The 25014-nt window shown below is 42.9% G+C and overlaps 1 protein-coding gene across 7 annotated transcripts in view; it reads right to left on the bottom strand.

Moving 5' to 3' along the window:
- The window catches only part of Mgat5 (alpha-1,6-mannosylglycoprotein 6-beta-N-acetylglucosaminyltransferase), a 319720-nt gene that overhangs the window by 39548 nt on the left and 255158 nt on the right, over positions 1-25014 (bottom strand). For all 7 annotated transcript variants that reach the window (XM_015501729.2, XM_048810438.1, XM_048810437.1 and 4 more), the window contains 2 exons: positions 11423-11572; positions 3685-3831 (listed from right to left, as the gene is read on the bottom strand). In XM_015501729.2, coding sequence (XP_015357215.1) covers positions 3685-3831; positions 11423-11572 — 297 coding nt within the window. The remainder of the gene's footprint in view (positions 1-3684; positions 3832-11422; positions 11573-25014) is intronic.

Below are 25014 nucleotides of genomic sequence, written 5' to 3'. Positions count from 1 at the left end.
AGTTCATCAACATTCATCCCTCTCAGGCTTGAAGTCCTTTCTTCTCCTCTTTCTTTAAGGCCCAGCCCCATCTGTCAATCTTTGTCGGTTAACCCTGCACATTCTCCTTCCACCTGGCACAACTCCAAGTTAACTCCCCTCCTTAAGCCATCTCCCTATTTCTTATGCACTCCCACTGATTATGCAGCTGTCTTATCATTCTTCCAGATCAGATCTAGAGCTCTGAAAACAGAAAATGTGTCCTGCTGAATTCCCTTAACGCAGCAAATAGTACCATGGACTCTGAAGGGATGCATTAAACGTCTGTCAACTGCCCTTCTGCCTCTCAGCCCTCCAGTGGGAGCCCAGGACTGATGGAGTCATCTGTCTGAGGTCACTCGCTGAGCAACCGTTGAAAGCAGTCCACACTGTCTTTCTACTGGAATCTCATTTCGGGCCTGGTGGCATCATCCCAGGCAGCAGTTCCAATGTCTGTTCTCTCTTTATGGCATAAAGAATGAAAACCCTCCGAGACCTCAGCAGAAAGCAAATGACTAAATGATGGCAACTGACAGAAAACAATGAACATACTTTTCTTGATAACTTCGTACTGGTTGATCTGGGCCATGTAACGTGACATCCCTGACTTGGCCATGTGTCTGGAGTGTTCTCAGTGTTGTGAGGAAACACTCAGCATACAAACAACTGGTCTGAATTATTTAAAAGCAGTGAGGGTCATGAGTGACAATGAAAGGCTGGGTTTTTACAGATTGGGAGACTAAGGCGACATGACAATTGACAATCAAATGCAACATGGGATTCTGAATCAGATCCAGAAACGATTGTAGCGGAAAAAATGGCAAAGTGCAAATATAGTCTTTAGTTCAGATAATACTAGGGTACTGCTGTTAATTTTATTTGATTTTGATAATTGTACTAGGGTTCTGTAAAATGTCACCAGTAGATGAAGCTGGATGAAAAGTATACCTCAATGCTATATTATTTTTGCAACTTCTCTGTAGACTATCTTAAAATCAGTAAAAACTGCAAAATTCTACTTGTAGGCATATAATCAAAAGAGTTATTAGCAGGAACTCAAACAGACAGGGGTATACCACTATTCATAGTTGCATTAATCACAATAGGGGAAAAAAGTGGAAACAGCTCAAATGTCCATCAGCAAATGAAAGGATAAGTTCAACATGGTAAATACATGCAATGGAATATTAGCCTTAAAAAAAATAAAAAGGATTCGGACACACGCTACAACATGATCAACCTTGAAAACATCACATCAAAGTGAATAAGGCAGACCCAAGAACAAATAGCACATGATTCCATCAAGCCCCTAGAGTAGGCAAACTCATAGAGACATAAAGTAGGAGAGAGGAGGAGGGGAGAATGGGGAGTTACCGTTCAAAGGGGACAGAATTTCTGCTTGGATGATGAATAAGGCTACAGATTGATAGTAGTGATTGTTGCACAACACTGTGAATTTACTTAATGCCAGTGAATCACACTTATAAATGGCTAAAATGCTTTATATTATGTATGATTTATCACAAAGTTTTAAAATAGGGGAAATTACCAAAAAAAAAAAAACAAAAAACAAAACAACAAAAAAACAAAAAAAAAAACCACAATTTGGACAGAAGGAGGAACTTCTGAGATTTTCTATAGCCAAAGGAAAACCTATGGATGATACACAATGGAGAAGAACAGTCTTATCAATGAATAGTGATGGATGTGTTAATGAGCTTTATTGTGGTGATCGCTTTGCAGTGTTTATTATTTCAAACATCAAGTTGTTTACCTTAAATATATAGTTCTTTTTTGTGAAAAACAAACAAAAACTACTAGAGATGACTGAAATCAATTTTCTACCTCAAGTTTCAAAATCAGTCACATGCTGTAGCAGAGATTTCTAAACTGAGTAGTCTCCCTGTTGGGGAAAGTCTTTTAAGCCTTTCCAAAAAAATATGCTCTTCAAGATTGTTCCTGATCTCTGTGTCTAGTGCCACCCACGGCACTGGCACCTGGCACACAGGTGAGCTAAATATTGGTGAATGAACTGACCTTTCAAAGTGAAACCACTTCCATGAAGAGTTCAAGTTATATGAGTAAAAGGTAAAAAGTAAGCAAACATCCAGTTAACCCTTGTCAGAGGTTATCTGGGCTACAGTTAACCTCTTTGAGATAATCTATGGTTTTTGTTGATTTTCCATCTCCTTTGGCCATTTCACCAATGATACAGGGGGTTGGAGAAAAGAACTCTTAAAAATAATCAGGTCTATGAACTGATAGGATTCCTGATTCATTAATAAACATCACTAAAAATGTATTTTATGTACTATGTAACATTTGTTACACAGTTATGACAGATTCAGAGAAAGTGACCCAGAAGGGTTTCAAAGCAGCAGCACTGAAAAAATAAATGCTTTAAAAAGTCATGGTTATGTCATGGGAGGACTGTCCATCAGTGTAATCCCCCTGTTGAAAACCATGAAGGACAAGGGTGTTGCTTTAACTTCACCGATGGGGAGCAGTCTGCAGAATCACCTACTAACTACATAGAAATAAAAAGAAAATCATTCTTAAAGTTTCTTGCACACACTTTTTTCTGGCCAGATATGGAAGCACCCAGCTTGATCATTCACACTTAGCTGCAAATGACTTGTTTATTGCCCCAAATCAAATCCAGCTTTCCTTGGTGGTGATTCATCATCCATTGTGAATTTTCAAGCTGATCTCTGAAGGCAACTGTAGCAAGGCTTCTGCAAATGGTTCTAGCAATGGCAGGACCACTTCATGGGGTGGTGCCTGCTGATGGTGGGATAAAAACCCAGGCATATCACCTGAGTCCCCAGGGACATGTCTTGCCTCTTACGGTTGAGGTTCCTGGAGAATATCCATGGCCCACTTTTAACTCTCAATAGCTCTTCATGGAGAGTTGATTATCCACAAATATGTTACAAATTTGTTACTCAGTTGATCTCATCATAAGCTCCCAACAAGAAGAGCTTAGCTTCAGACAAGAAGAGCTCAGCTGCAATCAAAAGGCTGGAATGTCCTTGTTCATTAGACAGTTGGCATAGAGGTGATGTGACTGAATCATTTGTTTCTCTAAGCTCCAGGATCAGTTCCCTAACCTTTTCCCTTCCCACATAACCATGTTGGATGATGTTAATAACTATCACTTCTCTGCTTTCTTTATCCCTGGTTCAGCATCTTTGGATCCAGAAATATTTAAAAACATTTGAAAAAACTTCAAGTACCCTGAAAATGGGCAGACTTTTTCCTCTTAACATTATCCCTTAAACAACACTGCATAACTACTGTTTATGTAACACTTACATTGTAATTATAAGTAATCCAGAGATGATTTGAAGTATGTAAGAGGATATTCTATGCAAATACTATGCCATTTTACATAAGGGACTTGAGGATCCAGAGATTTTGGTGTCTGTGTGTGTGCGTGCGCATTGGGGGGGGGGTGGCCAAGGGGGGCGGTCCTGGCACCAATTCTCCATAGATACCAAAAAGACTATACCTACATTAGCACTAAGTAAATAGTTATTCTTTTTTTCCTCCCATGTTGCTGGGGATTGATCCCAGGACCCTGAGCAAGTGCTCTATTACTGAGCTACATCCTACCTCCCAATTATTCCTGTAATTGAAAATAGAATGATTCTGGTAGATGCTTACCTCTCTCAGTGTTGGCTTGCCGATGAAAAAGTCTGTGTTTTTGCTGCTTTTGGGTGGGTTGAACTTGGGATTCAGAAAAGCACATCCATTTGCAATAGCCTCCAGGGGAGCTGGGCCCTCATAAGGGAACCCAAGTCCAACAAACAACTGGAAGACAGAAAAACATGCATATATAAACACATCAGTCAGGACTGGCCTCCTTGGCTCACAGGGGGCTACACTGTGGTCCATTCCTGTGAATGCCTCAGACACTCTGGAAGGGTCCCAGATCCTAGGGGGTGGGGTGGGGCAAAAAGAAGGGGCTTGTTCCAAGATCTGAGAAACATCACCAGGGACTTTTAAAACCCTCGTGAAGTGGCTCAGCTTACGGTATTCTTCTCCGCTAAAAAAAGTAAGGAAATAAATGTTGGGAGGGGGGTTGTAAGGTGGCTAGAGTATTAAAAGAAAAACAACAACAACAAAAACCAAGGCCCTACAATCATCTTTCTGTAACTCACCAGGAGACATGACTGGAAAAACACTTGCTTAACTAAACAGAAGGTTTCTTCATTGAAGCAGCAAACAACAGGCCCTTTCAGGGACGCTGGGCAGAGGGACAGAAAGGTCACTTGGTGGTTTGATTACAGTTCAAATGGAACTGCTTTAAAACGATGGTAGGTCAGTAAACACAGGTTTTCATAATGGGGTTTTCACTGGGGGACACCAATATCTCGGTTTTACTTTCCTCTGGGTGGGGGGAGAAGGTACTCAGTTGCTAAATCTGCAAGGCAATGAATGCTTCCTGCTCCAGCAAGCAAGCCACATGTTTCCCCCAAGGCAGACAATAGATGGCAGCAGAAACACGCTCTCTCAAAGTCTTAGGAACAACCACAGCAGCAGGGAGCCACTGTGACAAAGGGGACGTGCTGCTACAGTTCAGTGGATCTGATTCCTGGGTCCAAAAATGAGACAATATCTCAGAGAAATGCCTCACTCTGCATAATGTTCATGCGAGAATACTGCACACTGCTGGAGGGCTGGAGGTAGGTGACGGGCGGGTCCAAGCCTGAGCTTAGTGAGGCCTGTGTTCTTCCTACCCACATCACAGAGTCAATTCTGAAATCTCTCCAGTTCCCAAGAGGCATGTCAAGTGACAAAGCCCAGGTGGGCCCCAGGGCAGTGCTTCCTTTCATCTTCATGGTGAGAAACACCCACAGAAGGTCCTCAGAGTGGAGGAGTCTGCTGAACTGGATTTATCTGTATGTGTGGTTCTCCTGTCCCCAGGCTCTCTCCTCAGCTCCCCAACCCCATGCAGCTGTTTTAAATGAGCAATCATTGAGATGTTTCTGCTGGAAAGCACCGGGTCCAAGCTGCTGGATTCCCTGTGCATTCCTGGAAGACAAAGGATGCATGTGTCTGGCACTCAACACAAGGGCTGCACAGAGCGCAGTCCACATGTGACATTGGAGAATCATGCAGCTCCCTAAGGACTTTTGGAGCAAAACACCTAAAGTTTCAGGTTTTCTGAAGAAACTCCTTATCCTATTAACTTTTATATAGACAGGGCACTTAACCTTTCTGTTTTTTGATGAAGAAATAACCTTTCATTTTCTGTAAACCTTGAGACCACACATCCAGGGACATCCACAAGGGAGGGAGGGAGGTGGGGTGAACAGAAGGTTCAGGAGGCCTGCAGAACTCCTACCGCTGGCTATGTCATTTCCCCTTAGAAGGAAGAGTCTCTGGAGGTCATGGGGTGAGGGTGAGGGCCTGGAAGCTGCAGAATAGAGGGAAATCTCTATTCCACTCTCCTGCTCTGGATCTCATTCTTGGTGCACAGTGAACAGAAGTCAGATTCTCAGAGAGAACTGTTGAATACAGAGTGTGGCCCGGCACTGTGGCCCAGAGGTGGAAGATGCCTGACAGCAGAAGAAATGCAAATAAATATTGGGATGTACTAGTGCTCCAGGACATTCCCCAGGCTCTCTCCTCAGCTCCCCAACCCCATGCAGCTGTTTTAAATGAGCAATCATTGAGACGTTTCTGCTGGAAAGAGGCCTTATTGAGCATGAAGAATCCAGGGTTTCCATCCTTAAGGCTTTTGACTTCTGTGATCTCCTCTTCCTATCACACTTTAGGAAGGATGTGCCAAAACTCTCCAGGAAAAAACAGATGACCTCCATCAGGCCATGATTGGGCAGAGCACAGCACAGAACATCTGGGCCTTTTTGATTAAAAGAGGTACTAAAAGATGCAGACTAGGTTTTCATGGGTTTAGTCAGAGACCCAGCACCCACAGTGGTTCCTGACCTTTGGAAACTGGGGCCTGCCATGAAGTGCCAATACCCTTATCAACTCTAAACTGTCAATAACAACTTTGGAGGAAATGGAAGAAGCACAATGCTTGTCTATTTCAATGGAAAATCTTGGAGAAAAATTTAATTAGCTCCTTCAGATCAACCAATCTGAACCTATTAATTAAAAGGATTTGAGGCTGTTGCTTAATGGACTTGAATATGACCTAGGTTTAATTATATCTGAATAACAATTTGCACCAACTCTTCTGCCCTGCTGGCACCAGAATATCTCAGTACGAAGAAAATAAACACTTTGGGCTACCTCTCCCAAGCCTATTTAGAAGGAAGCTTGAGCAAATACCACATAATTTCTTGGCAATGGGTTTTCCTGTCACACTAATTAAGACTGAAGAAAATGCATGATTTGGAAACACCAAATAATAGTTTTCTGTCACTTCTGTCAATAAGCAAGTATTTCCTTGCTTCCTGTCTACTCATTACTTGTGACATTATGATGGAGCAGATATATTAAGGTCAAACAGCACATCTGAGAGTTGAATGACAACAGGATAGGCACAGAAAATTCACCACTTCTAGCTGGAAACTTCTGCATGCTTATGGCCCTTGCCACAAACCAGTACCTTAACTGTAACAAATTGTTTTGGCCCTAATCTCCACTCCCTGGTCCTTGCACCTACTTGCAGACTTCCTTAGCATGGATGAAAGAGACAGAAGTAGGATAGCATTCAAGCACTGGGGATAACCTTCTCAGGAGAAAACTGTCCATATTTTATTTAAACTGCACCTGGCCCTCAGAAGCCCAGAATCTAACAAGGATATTTCAGGTGACAGAACATCTCCATGGCTGCAACTCCAACCCCCTCAGTGAGTGTTCCTAAACAGAGGGATGACATGCTCTAAAATTAAATTGTGAACTAATGCTAAGAGAAAGAGGGCAGATGAAGCACCATACGCTTTCTTCACAGCATAGGGTTGAAACATTCCAACACAGAGACCAGCAAAATTTTTCCTCTCAGAATTTTCCTCTGTGTGAAAGGAGGAATGGAATTATTTCAAACCCATAAGTGGGGGCACTTAACAAAGATTCCTTCAAACACGGACAAAGGCAGTTCTTATGATAACTGCATGGTTTTGGTCAGTTTTAGTCACTTTCTTTTTTTGGGTGGTGGTGCTGAGGATGGAAGTCAGAGTGTCAGCCTCCTAGGCAAGGGCTCTACCACTGTGCTATACTCCCAGCCCAGTTCTAGTCACTTTTGATGGGGAACATCAAGAATAATCCAAAATCGGGTATACTCAACATACGCTTTTCTGATGATCATTAATTAGCCGCGCGCTGAGGTGGCTCAGGAGGGAGTTGAGCAATGAAGTAACCTTGGTTTACCCAATAAATTGATCATGACACAAAGTAGCAATTAACAGTACAAGCTTGGGAGTCAAGGAGACCAGGGTTCAAGTCCTGACACCGTCATTTCCTACTTCCATAACTGTGACAAGTTGCCTGTCTGTGGATTCTCTGAGGCTCATGTATAATCTATTTTCTCCAGGGTTGGGACCTTCTCAAGTGCAAAATGGGAATAGCAACATTGTTTTATCTCATGGGGTTGCTGTGAGGATTATGTGAGATATTTCATAGAAATATTCAATATTCCAAAACTTGGCACTCTATAAACATTTACTAAGTAGTGGCCCAAGTTCATATCCCGCTACAGTGTCACACAACTGCACATCATGGGCTAGCATCAGTAGTTGGGGTTTAGTTGTGTGGGAGTTTTGCTTCTGGCATCATGTCGGCACCCAAAAAGTTTTGGATTGCAACATTTTGGATGAGGGATATTTAGCCTGTATCCAGTACCTTCTATAAGCCAGGTGTTCTTCTAGGCACTGGGAATATACCCACAAAGAGAACAAGCAAAACCTCTGGTGCAAAGTTCATGGTGCTGCATGATGGCCTGGTTCCAGTGGTAGTGGAACCTCAAGTCCTGATTCTGAGAGAGGTTTCAAAACCCATCCAAGCTGTGTAAGAAAAGCCATAGCTGAATGAATGTCTGTTTGGCAGAGGGTGGGGAGTCAGGCATGAAGACAGGATAGGATGTGGCAGCCCGTTTGCCAAATCTGTCCAGGCCTCTATGTGAGCTGGCATGGTGGGGAACCAGGATCACCATGGTCTACCCAAGGCTTGGAGGGGGAAAGGAATAAAGTCTGGGTAGAGAAGGGTACAGCTCTAGCATGAGCACTAGTAGCAGCTTCGCCTGGCAGGCCACAGTCAGAGTTGTTCTGACTGCAGAAAGGAAGGTACCTTGTCTGGCTCCTACGTCAGAACTGCAGACATCCTTGCATCCCAGTGTTGAATGTGAATGCCCTATTTGATATCACAAATGTAATAGGAAGCTTCCCAAAGCAAGAAGAGGAAGGTGGAGATGAAGAGGTTACGATCAGGAAGGTGAAGAAAGAAAATATATTACAAGAGATGGAGATTTAAGTCAAAATTAAAAACATGCCACTCTAGCGAATCCTGATTTGCTGACCTCAACTGATCTCTTGGAGTTTGCTGGACAGAATGACTTGTCTGTGGTCCTTTGATAAATAATTCATTCATCCAAATTTTTATCATTTTCTCTAGATTCTCAGCTCTTTCAGTGTTTCATTAATTCCTCCTGTCTTTCCAGATTCCCTGAAGCAAGAGTCTGCTGGAGATGCCTGGGCCCCTAATGGCATGCCAGGACAAATTCTGCTGAGCAGAGGGTTTCCTGGGCTTGGTGCAGAGATTCAAAGAGGGCTCATAAAGAAAAAATAATGAGTCTGGAGCTGATTAAACATCAATCATTCCTTCAAACCTCTCGAGGAGCTCAGGCTTGTTCCCTCTCCAGTAATGAGGCTGAAGAGCCTGTGAATCTTCTTTATTCCGCAGTCCTCAGCAGCTCCAGGTCTCCACTTCCAATGTGGATTGGAATAAATCGCTTTTAAATTGCTCAGAGACACAGAGGAAGGAGTTGGAAGCAGAAAGGGTTATAAATGCAAAGGCTGACCAGCCTTCCGTGTCACTACTGCAAAGGCCAAGATCCATTCATTTTAGTGCGTGAGGGTGTGTCCTGGGTGTGGGGAGAATCTCAGTGATACACTGCCTTAGCCTCATCCTATTTGCTAACTGTTTGAGCCATAGTTCCACTTGGAGTATTTTAATATATTCTTGCCAGATAAGCAGGCACTATGTAATGGGCTCAGGGACATGCTCAGAAGGTACCCTTTTTTCCAAGGATGAATACATGTCCCTCATGCTAAAATTCAAGCTGCCCTCCTTGGCTGTAGGCCACTCTGACATCGTGGCTGGGGTTTTATGGGCCTCTTCTTGTTCTCTCCTGGACATTAGGGACCTCAGTTTTGGCCTATTTCCTATTCTATGACAGGGTAAGTGGATGGTAAGTAAGTAAGGGTTCTTTTAAAATTTGCAAGGCTGAGCAAGACATTCACGAGCCTGGGTTAATAGAAGTGTGCGAGACAGTAATGACATGCTGCTGAAAACCAGCTCTGCCAAATGTTATTTTAAAGGAGCTTGAACTTTTTCCACAACCTGATGTGGAGAAAAGTAAAATGAGGCAAATAGCAAAAAATAGCATTGCTGTTAAAGGGCCCGGACATCCTGACGATTCTAAAATATCAACCTAAGACAGGCGGTGACGGGAAGCAAATGGTAAAACTGGGGACACACGTCATTCCTGGAGGGCTTCAAATAATCATCTGATTACAGGTGACCTTACAAGGAAATAAAATCTTCATTAAAACAAAACAGATCTTTGGCCAAGGAGTTAAAGAACTGACAGAATATTTTGTTCATGCTATTGCACAAATAACTTGAAGGTTGAAAGAATCAAATATATTTGCAGATGGAGAAACCAAAGCAGAGGAGATAGATACTCTTTGATAGGTCGGTTTCCATTGAGTTTGGGTGTTTATGAGGCTGGTTCATCAACCGCCTAGCAGAGATTTAATTTGCAATTAAAACAATCACAAATTAGAGTGACCTCCACAACTTGACCTCAATTTACCATAGGCATGTCCAGCTCTCCAGAGTTAACAACCCTACTAGCACTGTCTACCTCTTAAGGCTGTTGTGAGATTCCAAGAGGATAGCACATATGAATGTACCTTCTAAATAAGATCAGCGATGGCTAACATGCTACAAAAGTTCATTTGTTCAACCTCTCTGCCCTATCTTGAATTAAAAACAAAGTGAGCCAAGGACCAGAGTTAAGAAATCCACCCATGATAATAAACTCTATGCTTTAGAAAACACTAGTGGAGGGATCTGCTGGTTTTGTTCACTGCTGCATTCCTTGCACAATGCCTGGTATATAGTAGTTGTTCAATAAGTATATACAAAATTCATAAAAAAAAACTTATTAGTAAATACAAGAAAGCATATCAAATACATTAAAGGGCTTTCAAGGCCAACTCTGTTATTCATAAGTCACCTAACTTCATGTGTTACTTTAATGCAGGAATATAGAAAGGACATAGCCCACAAAGCCCCAGGCCATTATGCTCTAGTGTAGTACAATAACACTCAGTGGCTCCCCAACTATCTATGTGCAGTGTCTGCACTGTGCCTCTTTCTGTGACCATTGGCCCTTATTTCCTGTTGTATTTAATCTTCCACTATTTTCCAATACTTAATCTAGATAGGTTGCTTTCTAGTTCTCTCCTGAATATGCCATTGGCACCTTGGCTACCTGATTCTGACTCTTTATATGGTTCAATAGTAGGTGTATCCATACCCCAGCAATCTCTTATATCTGTCATAATGATTTCTCCGCTCCCTGAGCCAGCAGGGATTTTTCTCCCATATGAACCTCTTTTTTTTTTTTTTTTTTTCCTGGTGTCCAGGACATACTTGCTAAATGAGGAGGTATGAGGAAAAGCTGGTTAGGGACCCAATTTGATTCCTTGAACAGAGGTAACAGAGTGGAGAGTTCATTAACCCTGGCTTACTGTGAAGAGGCTCCTATTCTAGCAGAAGGTCTGTCCTTCAAGATAGAGCCTTACCTTTCCCATGTTTGGCCCTACTCCCAGCCCCTGGCTTGTTGCCTAGCACAGAGAAGATGCTCTGTAAATTTTTTTTTTATATTATAAAGTTTCCTGACCTCCCCCACTTATTTTTAGTTAATTCAGGAATTGTGCAAATACAATTTTTGAAAAAAAATTTTAATTGCACATTTTTTTTTTTGCCAAAATCAATTAACAAACAGTAGCAACCTCCTTTCCCTATTCACTAATTTTTTTTTTAGTGACAGCTGCTAGGAAACTACTGCCCAATCAAGGCCTAAAGAGCTATTGCATTGTTAGAAAGAAAACAAGAAAGATTATGATCCTATTTTTAATGCCAAGGGAAACAAACCTGTAAAGAGCAACCCTGGTCGATGTTCACAAATCTACTGAAAACTCACCTTGGTTTCTCGGAGAAGAAATTGCAGGTCCCGTCCACTGAGTATGCCGTGGTTTTTCACGTAACTGGGAATATTCTTTGTGCTGGAGCCATAAACTGTTGCATGCACTTCCATATACGTGTGGATGATGTCCAAGTAGATCTTTCTATTCTAAAACGAGGGCACAAGCAGAAAGCATTTCTTGTTTTATTTGCTTAACAACCTGTCTGGAAGGACTGAGCTTCTAAGAGCTAGAGGCCTCAGGGGTGGGCATTCTTATTGTGGAGATGGCAGTAGTTTGGCAATCCAAATACTGGACTTTCTTTTTTGAGGTTAAAAACAGTCATATTGCTACTGTATAACTGTGCAAGAAATACACTATATTACAACACATTACTGAGTACCAATGACAACTCATTGCCAACTTTTTTGAAGTATCGTCCTCGCTTTGTAAATTACCAGGGATCCTCAAGTTGCTTTCGGCTCATCCTCTTTATCAGGGAGAGAATTTGGAGATGGAAGACCCAGAGAAGGCAGAAGATTGGACTGGAATGTTTATCCGGAGATGCTAAGCTGTCCCCAAGGAATACAAACATCCCCAGCTCTTGCCAATATTTCTAGTGATGATTAACTCATGTTGTCGGAACTGGATCCCACTTAACTCTCGTCATGGGGAGAGAAGAGTTTCCCACAATATGTATAGATTGACTCAGTAGCTGGAGAGACAAGAATATCCAGGTAGGCAAAAGTAAAAAAAGGGATAAATGGAAACTCTGGTGAGACCTGAAACATTCAAGAGTAGTTTTACTTTTTATTCTAGAAGCAAAACCAAGCCCCTTTTTTTTTTGTATTTGTAGGAACTGGATTTGAGGCATATTTTCTGAATCAAAACCACCTATAAAGTGGAAACCAGATCACTTTTTCTTCCTCTTCGTGTTTCCGTGTGACTAAGTTGTGCAAGCTGCATTTTGTACAGCTTGGTTGTTTGGTGTTTTATTTATTTATTTGAAAGCTGAAAAATTCAAGTTCTGTAATGTTTTCCAGTTGTATGAAGGTGGGACAAGGCTTTCCCATTCTAAGCCTGTTTCAGACACTTGAGGCATCTATTAATAGAAAGTTCTGTGACTCAAACCCATAAGGGACACACAGGGTGTGACAACAGTAGCCATGGAGCACAAGGAAGAGGAGGCAAGCTCTGAATGCAGCCAGTCACAATCTGCCCTCTGCTACTCACTGCCCTGGTGACTATAACACAGGACTCTCAATCTAGGGGAAAACTTTCAAATCATATATCAGAAGTGTTCATGAAGGATACAACAGCAAGTCCACATTCTCTATTTTACAGATCAGGATGACTGTGGCATCAAGCAAGGCACTCCCTGCAGACTAACATATAAATAACATGAACGCTTGAGAGCTGCAAGTCTAATTCCAGGTGATGTTTGGTGAGGCTGCTGGGCATAGCGATGAGGAACCATTTATAAATCACAGCTTCCCACTTGGGAGTTTGAGCCATGCTTAGGGCCATCTACCTGGGAAATGTTGATTGGAGGGGTTCTGGGATATGGTTCTTATGGTAGACATGTTTGGTAACTCTTGCCTCACACAGCCTCTTCTCAGGGACTCTGCCTCCATCACAGCCCGTCCTGGCTTCTGTGACCCTGCCTCCTCCCCTGCTAATGGAAGTGGGGGGCCCAGGGATGGTGTGGTAGGCTGAAGCAGATGAAGGAAGTCAGAATCCTGACTCAGAGGGATTCCTGCCAGATGGTGATAGACATTATAGCAAAAAGGTCATTCAGTGTTGGAATGTGTGAGGTCATAGACCAGGGAACAGGCCCCAAGGAAGCCAGAGGCCAGTTGTGGGGTGGGAAAAGAATCAAGTAAGTACTAAAGGGAAGGAGGGGGTAGGCACGGGCAGGTGGTAATGAGAGGGCCTGCACTGAGACATCCCAGTGAGAGAAAGGAGGAAAAGGAGGAAGAGAGGGGAATAGAGAGGAAGAAGGGGCAAAGGGGAAGGGGGAGATGAAGGAGGAGGAGGAGGAGGAGGAGAAGATAAAAGCAAGAGATGGAGAGAAAACTAGGGCCCACCCATGCGCAGCCATTCCTTATTCTAAATGTGCCAGGTCTTTCTGGACCCTTTCAACAGCAGCAGCTACCCAAACTCTTCCTGGACCCCACCCTACATTTTTTAGCTACTGAGGGCTGATTCCAATCACACAAGGAGGCCTCTCAGGACATCCTGCTGGCCTTGAGGAAGAGATTGGGGGTGGGGATAGGCATCTGTCCCTTATAAAAAGGAGACACCGCCCCATGAAAAGTCAGCTGCTAAATAGTGAGGGTGGACCACAGGCCCCAGGTAAGATCTGCAGCAAGCTACAGGCAGAATAGGGAATGGTCCATCTGCTTCCCGCCCTGCAGAAAACCATTCACAGCAGACTTAAGAGTAGAGTTCCCAGAGTAAATGTCTGTGAAAGAAATGATACACTAGGTTACATATGTACTGTCAGCAAATCCCAGGAAAGGTCGGGGCACTTTGAAGCATAACAAGGTGGCAAGTTTGGGCAAACAGAAAGAAGTCTACATAAAGGCTAATAAAGTCTATGAACTCTTTAACACTAAGGCATGGTACAGTCAGAAAGCAGGAATTATCTTCAGAGAGGATTTATAGAATCTCACAAATGAGAAAATCCCCATGGATGATTGGAGGGAAAAATGTCTCAAGCATAACTCTAACCTTTGAAGCTGACATGGTAATTCGTTAACTCAGCCTTGGTTCTCTTGCTGACACTTGTCAGAGTTCGGTAGAAATCTGGCGAGTCTGACCCACACTATTTATTCCAGGTAAAGGTGCCACTGAAGTTTCTTAAAACAAACTATTATAATGCCTGAAGTGAATGCTCATGAGATGCTCAAGGAACCCAACAAGGCATTTCCAGCTCAGGTCTCTTTCCTGAATTTCAAGTCCAAATATTTCATGGCATTCTGAAATTTTCCATCTGTTGTGCTGTAGTTGCTTTCAACTCAACAGGTCTAAAAGAGGACCCATCACCTAATCTGAACAGTATCTTTGTATCTGCCCCTGAGCTCAGTGACCAGCATTAATCTCCCTACCAATACCTGGACCATAATCATTATTCCTCACTCCAATTCCTGCCAATATGTGCATCAAATCAATCACAAAGTCCTGCTGATGCTGCCTGTAGAATGTCAAGTTGGTCTCTTTCCAGGCCCTGATTGTTCATCTGGATTGTGCCACAATTAATATAAGCAGCACCTTACCACATACTTCCCTGTAGCTCAAAAGGGGATGTAACTTGTCTGTGGTTTCTGCAAGAGAGCAACAGTATAGGGACCCATTGTGAAACAATCTATATGGCTGGATGCAACTTTTGTATATTTCTTAACCATACAAAGCAATATTACGCATGTGGGTAATGTTCACACATATGGACGTTTGTAGCTGAAGTACAAAAACATGTAGGAGGATGATTTGAACTAAATTCCAGATACTGATTACAGAGGAGAGATGATCTACAGAAGTAGATGGAGCTTCAGTGATATTTGTAATATATCATTTCCATGTTTAAAAATACTGTAAGATACTAACATCAACAAATCTGGGTGGTACTTGGATGTCTGCTATGATTCAGATGTGTTTCCCAAGGTGATGTGTTAGAAATTCATATATTAATGGTATTTGGAGGTGGGCCTTTGGGAGGTAATTAGGATTAGATGAGGTCATGAGGGTGAAGCCCCCAGATGGCATTAGTGGTCTTATGAGAAGAAGCGAGGCCTGAGCTGGCACACTTGCTCTGTCTCCCCAGGGGATGTCCTCCTCTATATTATGATGAAGCATGAAGCCCTCATCAAGCCCCCAGCAGATGCCAGCATCGTGCTCTTGGGCTTCTCAGCCTCCAGAATCATGAGCCAAAAAAATGTCTGTTCTTTATAAATTACCCAAACTAAAATGTTTTGTTATGGTAACAGAAAATGGACTACGACAATGCCTTGGTTTTTAAAGACTTCTGTATATTTCACAATGGAATTTTATTCAGCCATAAAGAAAAATGAAATTATGGCATTTGCAGGAAAAATGGATGGAACAAGTGGCCATCATGTTAAGTAAAATAAGTCAAACTCAAAAGGTCAAGGGTCATATGTGGAAGCTGGACAGGAAAAGGAAAAGAAAGGTGGGGGTGGATCTCATGGGAATGAAAATCAAAGGGAGATCAGAAAAGGAAAGGAACCAGGGAGTGGAAGGGAGAGAGGGAGGGAGGGAGGGGGAGNNNNGAGGGAGGGAGGGGGAGGGGGGAAGTGCTGGGGCGTGATACTGGCCAAATTATATTGTTAACCTTGTGTGCAAGTACAAATACACAACAACAAATCCCATCAATATGTACAATTACAGTACACCAGTAAAAAATGTGGAAAAGACATCTGTATATTTGATATATTTCACATGTAGAATGTAAAAATTTTAAAACAGATGTGATCATGAATAAACAAAACCCAGTATGTCCAAGACTCTAAGGCCTCACCACTGTCACCGCACTGTAAGGCTTAGTTCCTGGCATCAAGGGGTTCAAGGGATCCCCTTCTATCTTCAGTGTGTGATGTGTACTCTACCCTTTGTGTTTAAGGGCTGAGGTTTCTTAAATTAAGCGTGTCCCTGCTTGCCTTTCCTCAACTCATGGGAAGGCCCAAAGAGGCGGGTGGTGTACAGGGATGGGGGCATCTTCTAGCATATACCCCCTTCCTTTCCCTTGTTTTGGTCATCCAGGCTTAGACGGAAGACCCAAGTCCCATTGATCAAAGAAGTGGGTTGAAATCACTCTAGGAAGCTTTCCTTCTCTGACTTAAGGGGCCAAAGTAAAAAAAAAAAAAAAAAACTTAGTCCCAATGCTCTGCCACCTACTAATTTCTGAGATCTAGTCAGAAAGGGGTTGCACTGAGGATCACACCACAGCAAGCCACCACCCATCTTGGAGCCAGGGAAAATGCTGCTACCAGGTCCCAGCTGAGCGACTTGCAGCCCCCTAATGTTTTCAGTCCCTAGTTCAATTTAAATTCCCATTAAAAACAACGGATCTAACTGATTAAAATTTAAATCTACCTAACCTCATCTGGGGGCAGGAGATGCAAAGGGAAAGGAGAGCCCTGACGGAGTCAACGAACACCGCAGTCGCATGTCTTTAGCTGTTTATGGCTATAGCTGGGGGCAGGTACATTTGCAGAACTTGTAGGAAGATATTTAGAGCCAGGATGGAGAGATTTAGGAAAACAATTCAATCTAAGCAACACTGGTACGTGCTGCAGCAGGGGAGGCAGGATGCAGAACTGGAGAGGCAGAAGCTCTGTGTCTAACTTCTCTTTCATCTGGGGAAATGGGAGTATAGGCCTGACCTCTGGAAATGGCAGTATTTTGAGCTTTAAATTGGAGTACGGATGGCATGTATTTTTCCTCAGTAATACCCCTGTTGCCCACTGCAGACACACACAGCCTCTTCTACTTCATTTTTACACACCCATGTGGCACCTGGTGACCTGCTATTAACCAAAAAAAAAAAAAAAGAATTTACAGCCCTGCCCCAAGTTTGTTTGTCTAGTGGAAAGTACCTGGTAAGTCTGAGCCAGGGGAATTCTCCCTGGGACGTGCCAGGCAGTTATGGAGAGTCAAGACCTCTCCAGGCAATAGAAATTGGACTGCAAAACTGGGCTATGGAGGCAAGGGCAGATCCTATCCTGCGGAGACCAGACTCAAAGAAAAACGAAGCTCTCACACATACAAGGCCAAGTAAGAGAGAGTTTGTGGCCCTGAAAGGCTCCTGGTCTGCGGAACCAGTTAATTCTGAGCCCTGCTGCATCCTTGCCCTCCGTCAAGGTTCCAAGAGTCAGCACATCCTGGCTATGGTCCAGGCCAGAGAAGTTGAGCTGCCATTTCCAGCGCAAAGAATCTGAGAAGGACACTTGTGATCAGATGCTTCCTGGAGTTTCAATCACTTTTAAAGTAGTAGCTTCCATCTCCTTCCCCACAAATTAAGAAACTGGTCCATTACATGGTTTCACAACTATAGATGCTCCTTGACTTACAATGGGGCTACATCCTGGTAAGCGCAGCTTAAGCAAAGATATGGTAAATCACAAGTGTATTTCATACTCCAATGAACCCATTGTAAAACTGAGTTTGTAAGTCAAACTGTAAGTTGGGGCCATGTGTGTACAATGATGCATCACGTTTTCCTTAAGAAACACAAGGCCGTAGAGTAAGCGCATCTAGACTGAAAATAGACACACAAGTCCTTTACTACTGCTGCGATATTCCTCCTCAAAAGATTATGTGTGGACTTGTCCGCTGTACTGAGTGGCCATCTTGTGGATCTTCTGCTGCTCCCGGTCTCCTACTTTCACTCTGCACACGTCCCATCCTGTTGTCACTTCTGTAAGCTAAGCTCCCTTGTGCATGATGACACACACACACACACACACATTATGAGCCTTCCCTGATTCCCCCAGCTGCCTGCTCTTTCTCTTTTTCAGTCAGTGCTCACATCAGCCAGGCTAGGAAGAAGCCACAAGGTGGAATGGTGGGACATGGGGGTTTAGTTTACTGTGAGGTAAACCAAGGACAATGGCACATTGGGCAGAGCAGGGCAAATAAGCCCACTTCTTTCCTTTCACCTAGATGATGCTAAGGCAGAGATCCTTATAATCCTCCAGGAGTCCAGTGTCCACTGTGCCCCCATGTCTGTATGGCTCTTGGTAAAACGGAGGAACAGCGTGGTTACACGCTCCATCACATCCTCTCACACTTTTCCTTTGCCACAGTAAAATATGGTAGTCTCTCTTTATCCACAGGGGATAGTTCCAAGAACCCCAGTGGATGCCTGAAACTGCAGATAGTAAGGGAACCTACATATACTGTGTTCTTTCCTATATATATGAACCTATGATCAATTTTAATTTATAAGTTAGGCCCAATGAGAGACAATAGCTTACAATAAAAGAAAATAATGATAACAACATGCAGTCATAAAAGTCATCGACACTTAGAAACTGATTGTTTCTGGAATTTTCCACTTACTATTTTAATAACACAGTGTGACACAGTTAAATGAATCTATTGACAGCAATCCTAGAGAGGAGGGACTATTGTGTGCGAGTCTGCCTCAAGCCCTACTTTCTAGACTCTAGCTCCTTCAATCCACCCTCCAGTTTCTCAAATGAAGATTTTGCTCTCCTATAGAAATGGCTCTAAAGGTTCCTCTGGTCATTTGGATAAAAGACCCCTTTCTGAACTCTGTACACAAGTCCCCTCACAATCTGGGCTTCTTTCCTGCAAGTTCTCCAGCTTTTCCTTCTATGGTTTATTTCCTTCTGGTCATTCCCAGACCTCTCTTGCATCTGGTACCATTGTCTTTGCCTGCAATGCCCCTCCTTCCTCTTTATTTTTCTCCTGGATAGACTCCTTCATCCTCATCCTTGACAAGTCTGATTTCCTGGATTCACCCAAGTGAATTTCACTGCTACCCGCTCTGTATCTTCAAGATCTTCTTGCTTGATCTCTGGGCAACACAGTCCCTGGAGGTTCCCACCCAGGTGGAACTGTGGACTTCTAAAGAGCAGGACACAAACTCAGCAGAGACCTGATACTGAGCAAGCACTCATACATGATCATTAAGAAGGACAGAGGATGCCTAGACCACAAAGCATTTATGGATTTGTAGAAAAGACAGTCTTAGGTAAGGCCTAGTTCTTGACACGCACCAAGGATCTGTTCAACTTCCCAGGTGGGGTCAGAAGCCATGTCCTTCCACTTAGAAAAGGAGCTCAAGTTAAGGACCATCTAGACTTATTTTTAATAAAAAATAAAAGGAGAGTTATGAACCTTAGAAGGTACACTGTACAGTTGATTCACCTTCCTTTTAACATAGCTACTTAGAATAAGGTTCTCTCAAATGCAAATCAAAACTACTCTAAGATTTCATCTTACTTTTGTCAGAATGGCAGCTATTATGAAGACAAACAACAATAAGTGTTGGCGAGGATATGGGGGGGAAAGGTACATGCATACTTTGCTGATGGGACTGCAAATTGGTGCAGCCAATATGGAAAGCAGTATGGAGATTCCTTGAAAAACTGGGAATGGAACCACCATTTGACCCAGCTATCCCTCTCCTCGGACTACACCTAAAGGACTTAAAAACAGCATACTACAGAGACATAGCCACACCAATGTTTATAGCACACAATTCACAATAACTAAACTTTAGAACCAACCTAGATGCCCTTCAATAGATAAATGGGTAAAGAAAATGTGGCATATATACACAATGGAATATTACTCAGCAATAAAAGAGAATAAAATCATGGCATTTGCAGGTAAATAGATGGTGTTGGAGAAGATAATGCTAAGTGAGGTTGCCAATCCCCCAAAACCAAATGCCAAAGGTTTTCTCTGATATAAGGAGGCTGATTCATAGTGAGATAGGGAGAGGAGCATGGGAAGAATAGATAAACACTAGATAGGGCAGAGGAGTGGGAGGGGAAGGGAGAGGACATGGAGTTAGAAATGATGGTGGAATGAGATGGATATCATTATCCAAAGTACATGTATGAAGACACTAATTAATGTGAATATACTTTATATACAACCAGAGATATGAAAAAAATGTGCTCTACATGTGTAATAAGAATTATAATGCATTGTGCTGTCATATATAAAAAAATCAATAAAAAAAAGATAAAGGAAAATGATCCAAAAAAAAAAAAAAAGAATAAGGTTTTCTCTCATAGGAATTGTGAGGTAAAAAGAAAAAGAGAGGTGCAAAGGGAGACAAAAGGAGACAACCTCATCTGCCTGCTCCTGAAGGCTAAAATTCAACAAGGATGAAAAAGTGTTTTATTCCAAGATTAGAGGTAAGCTCTAAAATGCAAATCTCTGTGAATTTCAGCACTGAAGCAGAAATAATTTACATTGCAGAATAATTTAAAGTCTGTGCAGTTCTTGGCTCATTTATCTCAAGTAACCCCCTGAGAGAAAGGTGTGTATGTATGGGGGAGGGGGAGCAGTCCTTGCTGTATCTCACTCAAGTCTTAAAGGTTCCAGAAGATCCTGAGAAGCCAAGGATCTCAAAGGCTATCCCACCTGCCCTCCTCCTCCCCACATTCTTTCTTTATGCAAAAAAAAAAAAAAAAGTGCTCAGTTCCGACAGCAGGAGTAACAAGGTGAATGAATCCTGCTCTTTTGCCACTGGCGTAGTCTGTGGTCTACCTGTGGGCAATAAAAAGAAAGAACTCTGCTGCTTGTGATACACATGTTGAGTGTTTCTAATCCCCAAATCTGAAATTTGAAAGGCTCAAAAAGTCTAGATTTTGCAGCATTTCAAGTTTCAGATTTTCAGCTTTAGGATGCTCAACCAGGAAAGCCTATGCAAATATTCCAAAATCCAAAAATCTCTGAAATTCTGGTCATAAGCATTTCAGATAGGGGATACTCAACCTGCACTGGATTACATATTTATTCTTGGCATGATTTCCTCAAGCCAAATTATAAGTCATTTAGGGCAATGGCTAAGTATGTAATGTAATGCTGTACTTGAGCATGCTTACGAGTGGTTCTAGAACCAACCTGACAGAACATTCACAAGCACTTATCATTCTCACTGTGATGAGGTGAGAAGCTCAATCTCTGGTCCAAAAAAAGAAGTTGGGAAAATTCTCTGTTAACAGGTGGTATGGAAAGAGCAACCAGTCCTGTTTTTGCAACTTGATGGCACATTTCTCATCTATAAATAGGGAATAATGTCACTTCACAGTTCTGTTAGACAACTACTAAATGTGCAGTGCTGAGTAAGGGTTTGGAATAATAAATGCATGTAAATGCTGCTTAAAATTGTACCCTTATTTAAAATTATATGGTGTTGATACTGACCCCCAAAGCATAAAATGGAACCAGCTAGAAATGGGAGTCCTTTGATGCTATGCCCTCCACCACCTGACCCATCTGGAACCAATGCTCGGGACCCCTACAGATCTTTTAGCCTGAACCAGCCAGTTAGTATGTTTCTCCATTTTCTAGCAATTTGTTTTTTCAAGGCTCTCCCTGCCTTAGCGCTACAGCTTTCTGCCATTTAAGGGATGCCTCTTAAAGGACCCTGGGGAACTGCCAGCCAGTTTGTGAAAACAAGAAACCCTTTGACATGACCTCCTTTCTGCTTTGAGGAGGGCAGGAGGTCTTCAAATTGCAAAGCAGTTCTCTCTTTCCCCCCATGCAAATGCAGTCACTTATGGATAATGATGCCCCTTAATCAACTCTGACTGACACAGTCCAAAGGCAACAAAGCCCACCAGCTATGCCATTGTGCTCAGAGAAGGGGATGGAAGTTGAAAACAGACCAAGGCGGCCCAAATGTGTCAACAGACTCCTCTATGAGCTTCCTATTATCAGTGCTATCTGGGCAGTAATCACAGAAAACAGACTCTCCTGTGACAAAGAGAAAGCTGTCACAAAGGGAGGTTAGAAAGACTAAGAGGCTGCCTTGGTAAAACTGAAATGGTCATTTAAAAAAAAAACAGAATCCCAGAAGGACCTGTGAATCTGGGTGAAATGGACTTGTCCCAAGAGCCTCCTCCTTTCCTGAAACTGAAAATAGATGGTGGGTTTTGGCCAGAGACTGATAATCAGCTGCTGTTTAATCAAAAGGGAACTGACTTCTCCACCACACCATCCCTTGAGAGTCTCCAGGGCATTCTGGGACTGGGTGCTGCCTCCATGGAGAAGAGCAACATCGCACGGGTGGTGGGTGTGATGGTTGAGACTGGGATCCTCCTGACAATTAAACTGAGGCCCCAAAGGCCAGGAGCCAAATAACAAGGGCCACATACCCGCCAAAGTGAGCCACATGGCCCCCCTCTATAGAGCAAGGGCATACCAGGCACGTGCAGCTGATGTGGGCCAGCCTTCACCTCCCACGCACCCTGAGCATTGGAGGAAGGATGTCCTTGGAGGGCTGTTGGCTTGGCCTCCAATTCTACCTAACCAGGTAAGCAGGGCCGCTAGGAGAAATTCACTGCATCCTGGGGCATTTCCAGACACAGATGAATACCATAACCAGCTGAGAGAGACCTCATAGTCAGAGATGGGCTGGCGGATGTCCCGAAAGAGGGCTGTAGAGCAGGACCAGCTTCTAGAATTACCAGCACTTCCAGTTTCTTAGGGGAAGGTTGGTCTAGGTTGGTCTGGGTGTGGACTGCACGAGAGTGCTTGACTGGGCAGCGTCCTACTGGGCAGGACTCTGCCCACAAAGGCCCCAGGGAGAGTGGGCAGCAGGAAACCAGGGGCTCAGAGGAAGTTGTACTGTCAACCTAAGAAAATGAAATCCATGGGGGGTGGGGGAGGGACATCAAAGACCCATAACACTCCCTCCAGAAAAAAAAAAAATCAGCTTTAGACACCTGTGAAGCCCAGGTGGCACAGATACTAGACAGCTCCATTCCTATGCAGGCAAGAATTTCCCTCCCTCATCTCCGTCTTTCCCCTCTGTATCCCAGGAGGAGGAAGTTTCCCTGGTGAAGTAGCATTTGGCAGCCCTGGCAAGGAGCTTACTTGAATAATTCAGAGTTTCCATTATTAAACCAAAGTGCATATTTTAATTATTGCATTGGGATTGTTCTTGGAACTAAAAGTAACCAGGACTTTAAAAAAATTTTGTTGTTGTTGTTGTTGTTTAAGAGCTATAGGGTCTGCCCAAAATTGTATCCAAGGCTTAGAGAAGAATTACTCCACAATTTAAGGGTTTAGACCATTGCTTTTTTTTTTTTTTCTTGTAGTCTATGAAATCTCTCAACTTATTTATACAAGGTACTTTTGGTGGTAGATGGAAGACGACTTTATGTTTCAGGTTATACAAATCTCTTTCTAGATGGTTTAGAAAACAGAGCACACACATGTGATTTAATGAATATTAATTACTTAGGACAAACCTAGTTACTTTTTTAAATGAGTCCATTAAAAATAGCAGCCAATAGTCCAAGCAGGTATGGATTTGGGGTGCAATGTATTAGGGCCAGAAGCTGATGCCTAAAAGCAGTAGGTAGTGAATGGTCATATCTCATGGGTGAGGACACTAATGGGAGAAAGGGTCACTCTCTGTCATTCCACCAAGCCTGGTAAAGACAAAGCCATGCAGGGCTCAGGGATCACTCCCCTTTGCCACTAGGCTTCAATCAGGATGAGTAATAGAGAGAAGTGGGAGACTCAGGGAAAATGCTTCCCAGCACAGGTGCTCGCTCATAGATGAGGGGAGAGGGCAAGTGGGTCAGAGTCAATAGGAAAGAAAGGGGTCAACCATTCCACCTGATGCCCACTTTGCAAACATCCAGGTATGGAAATTTCTTACAAACTACTCTGACCCCCTGACATCTGTCAACTGGCAATGCCTCCCGGGCAAATAGCCTGCAAGCAGTTCCTTCCCCTAGTCTCACTATGAGTGATGCTCTTCCCTGTGATTTTCTCAGGCTGTCCTTGGTTTTTGTCTGAGGAGAGCTGGAGAGACTATTCAGAGTGCTGTCTGGGAGACCTGGTAGGAACCTTAGATTTCATGGAACTGACTGAATGAACCTGGGCCACCTATTTTCTCTTAAGCAACTTCAAATTCCTTAACTATGAAATGAGAGGCCTGATGATTTCAAGGTCCTTTGAACCACAAGTGCAAGACTTTTAGTTTATGATGTAAGCTTTCTATGGGTCTCATCCACTAGTCTGAAGCTACATGGCATAGCTTCCAGTCATACCCAGGGCCCCTGTGCCACCAGTTCTCCATCACTTGTGGTACCCTCACAGAGGCCCTCTCTCCAAAAACCTTCTCCCTGAAGAGAACCAAGGGCTGTTAAATGGATGCAAAGGACAGACCCCTTATCTTCAAAGTGGGGACAATCTGGAGTAATATAGTCTCCAGAGCTTCCCTAAGGAATCAGGCTGAAGCTGGCCTCCACTTGAAAACCTTCAATGTACTGGAAGCATCTGACATTCAAAGGGGATCATTTTTAATACTTCCTCCTTAAATCAAAGATTATTTCCAATAATAACCATTAAAAAACTATAGTCAGAAAAGAAACAGTGAACATTTTCTTTTTTGAACTTTGCATACATAATTAGGAAAGAATAAATTAAAACTAATATCATATATAAAATTTAAAAGATTAATACTTTAAGTCATTTTAATGTATTTCTTTGTGAAAAGGGAACCAAAAAGGCCCTCTGTCTCATTGATGTTGATTTCTCTCTGCATAGAAAATTATTACATTTTGTTTTCCAGCATTAACTGCTGTACATTTGGCAGTGAATACATGAAAATTAGTACTCTTCATATATTTGTGCTAATGGACACAGCTGACAGATTTGTCAACCTGTCTTTACTCACAGTTTATAGAGGAATGCTTTTTTAGTAATTTCAGAGTTTCTTCCCAGTGAAGCAAGGTATACAAATGCCACAAAGTGACTGACAGAACACATATCCAACTGCTTATTCCTGCCTGCCAGGATGAAAGTAATGGCTTTTTTGCAATTTCCAACTTTGCTACATGTAATTATCTTACAGTGGGGGGGGGGGGGG

This window comes from Marmota marmota, unplaced genomic scaffold (assembly GCF_001458135.2).
Source record: "Marmota marmota marmota unplaced genomic scaffold, marMar, whole genome shotgun sequence".
Taxonomy (NCBI): Eukaryota; Metazoa; Chordata; class Mammalia; order Rodentia; family Sciuridae; genus Marmota; species Marmota marmota.
The sequence above is the reverse complement of the archived record's forward strand: the minus strand, read 5'-3'. Positions and strand labels throughout refer to the sequence as shown.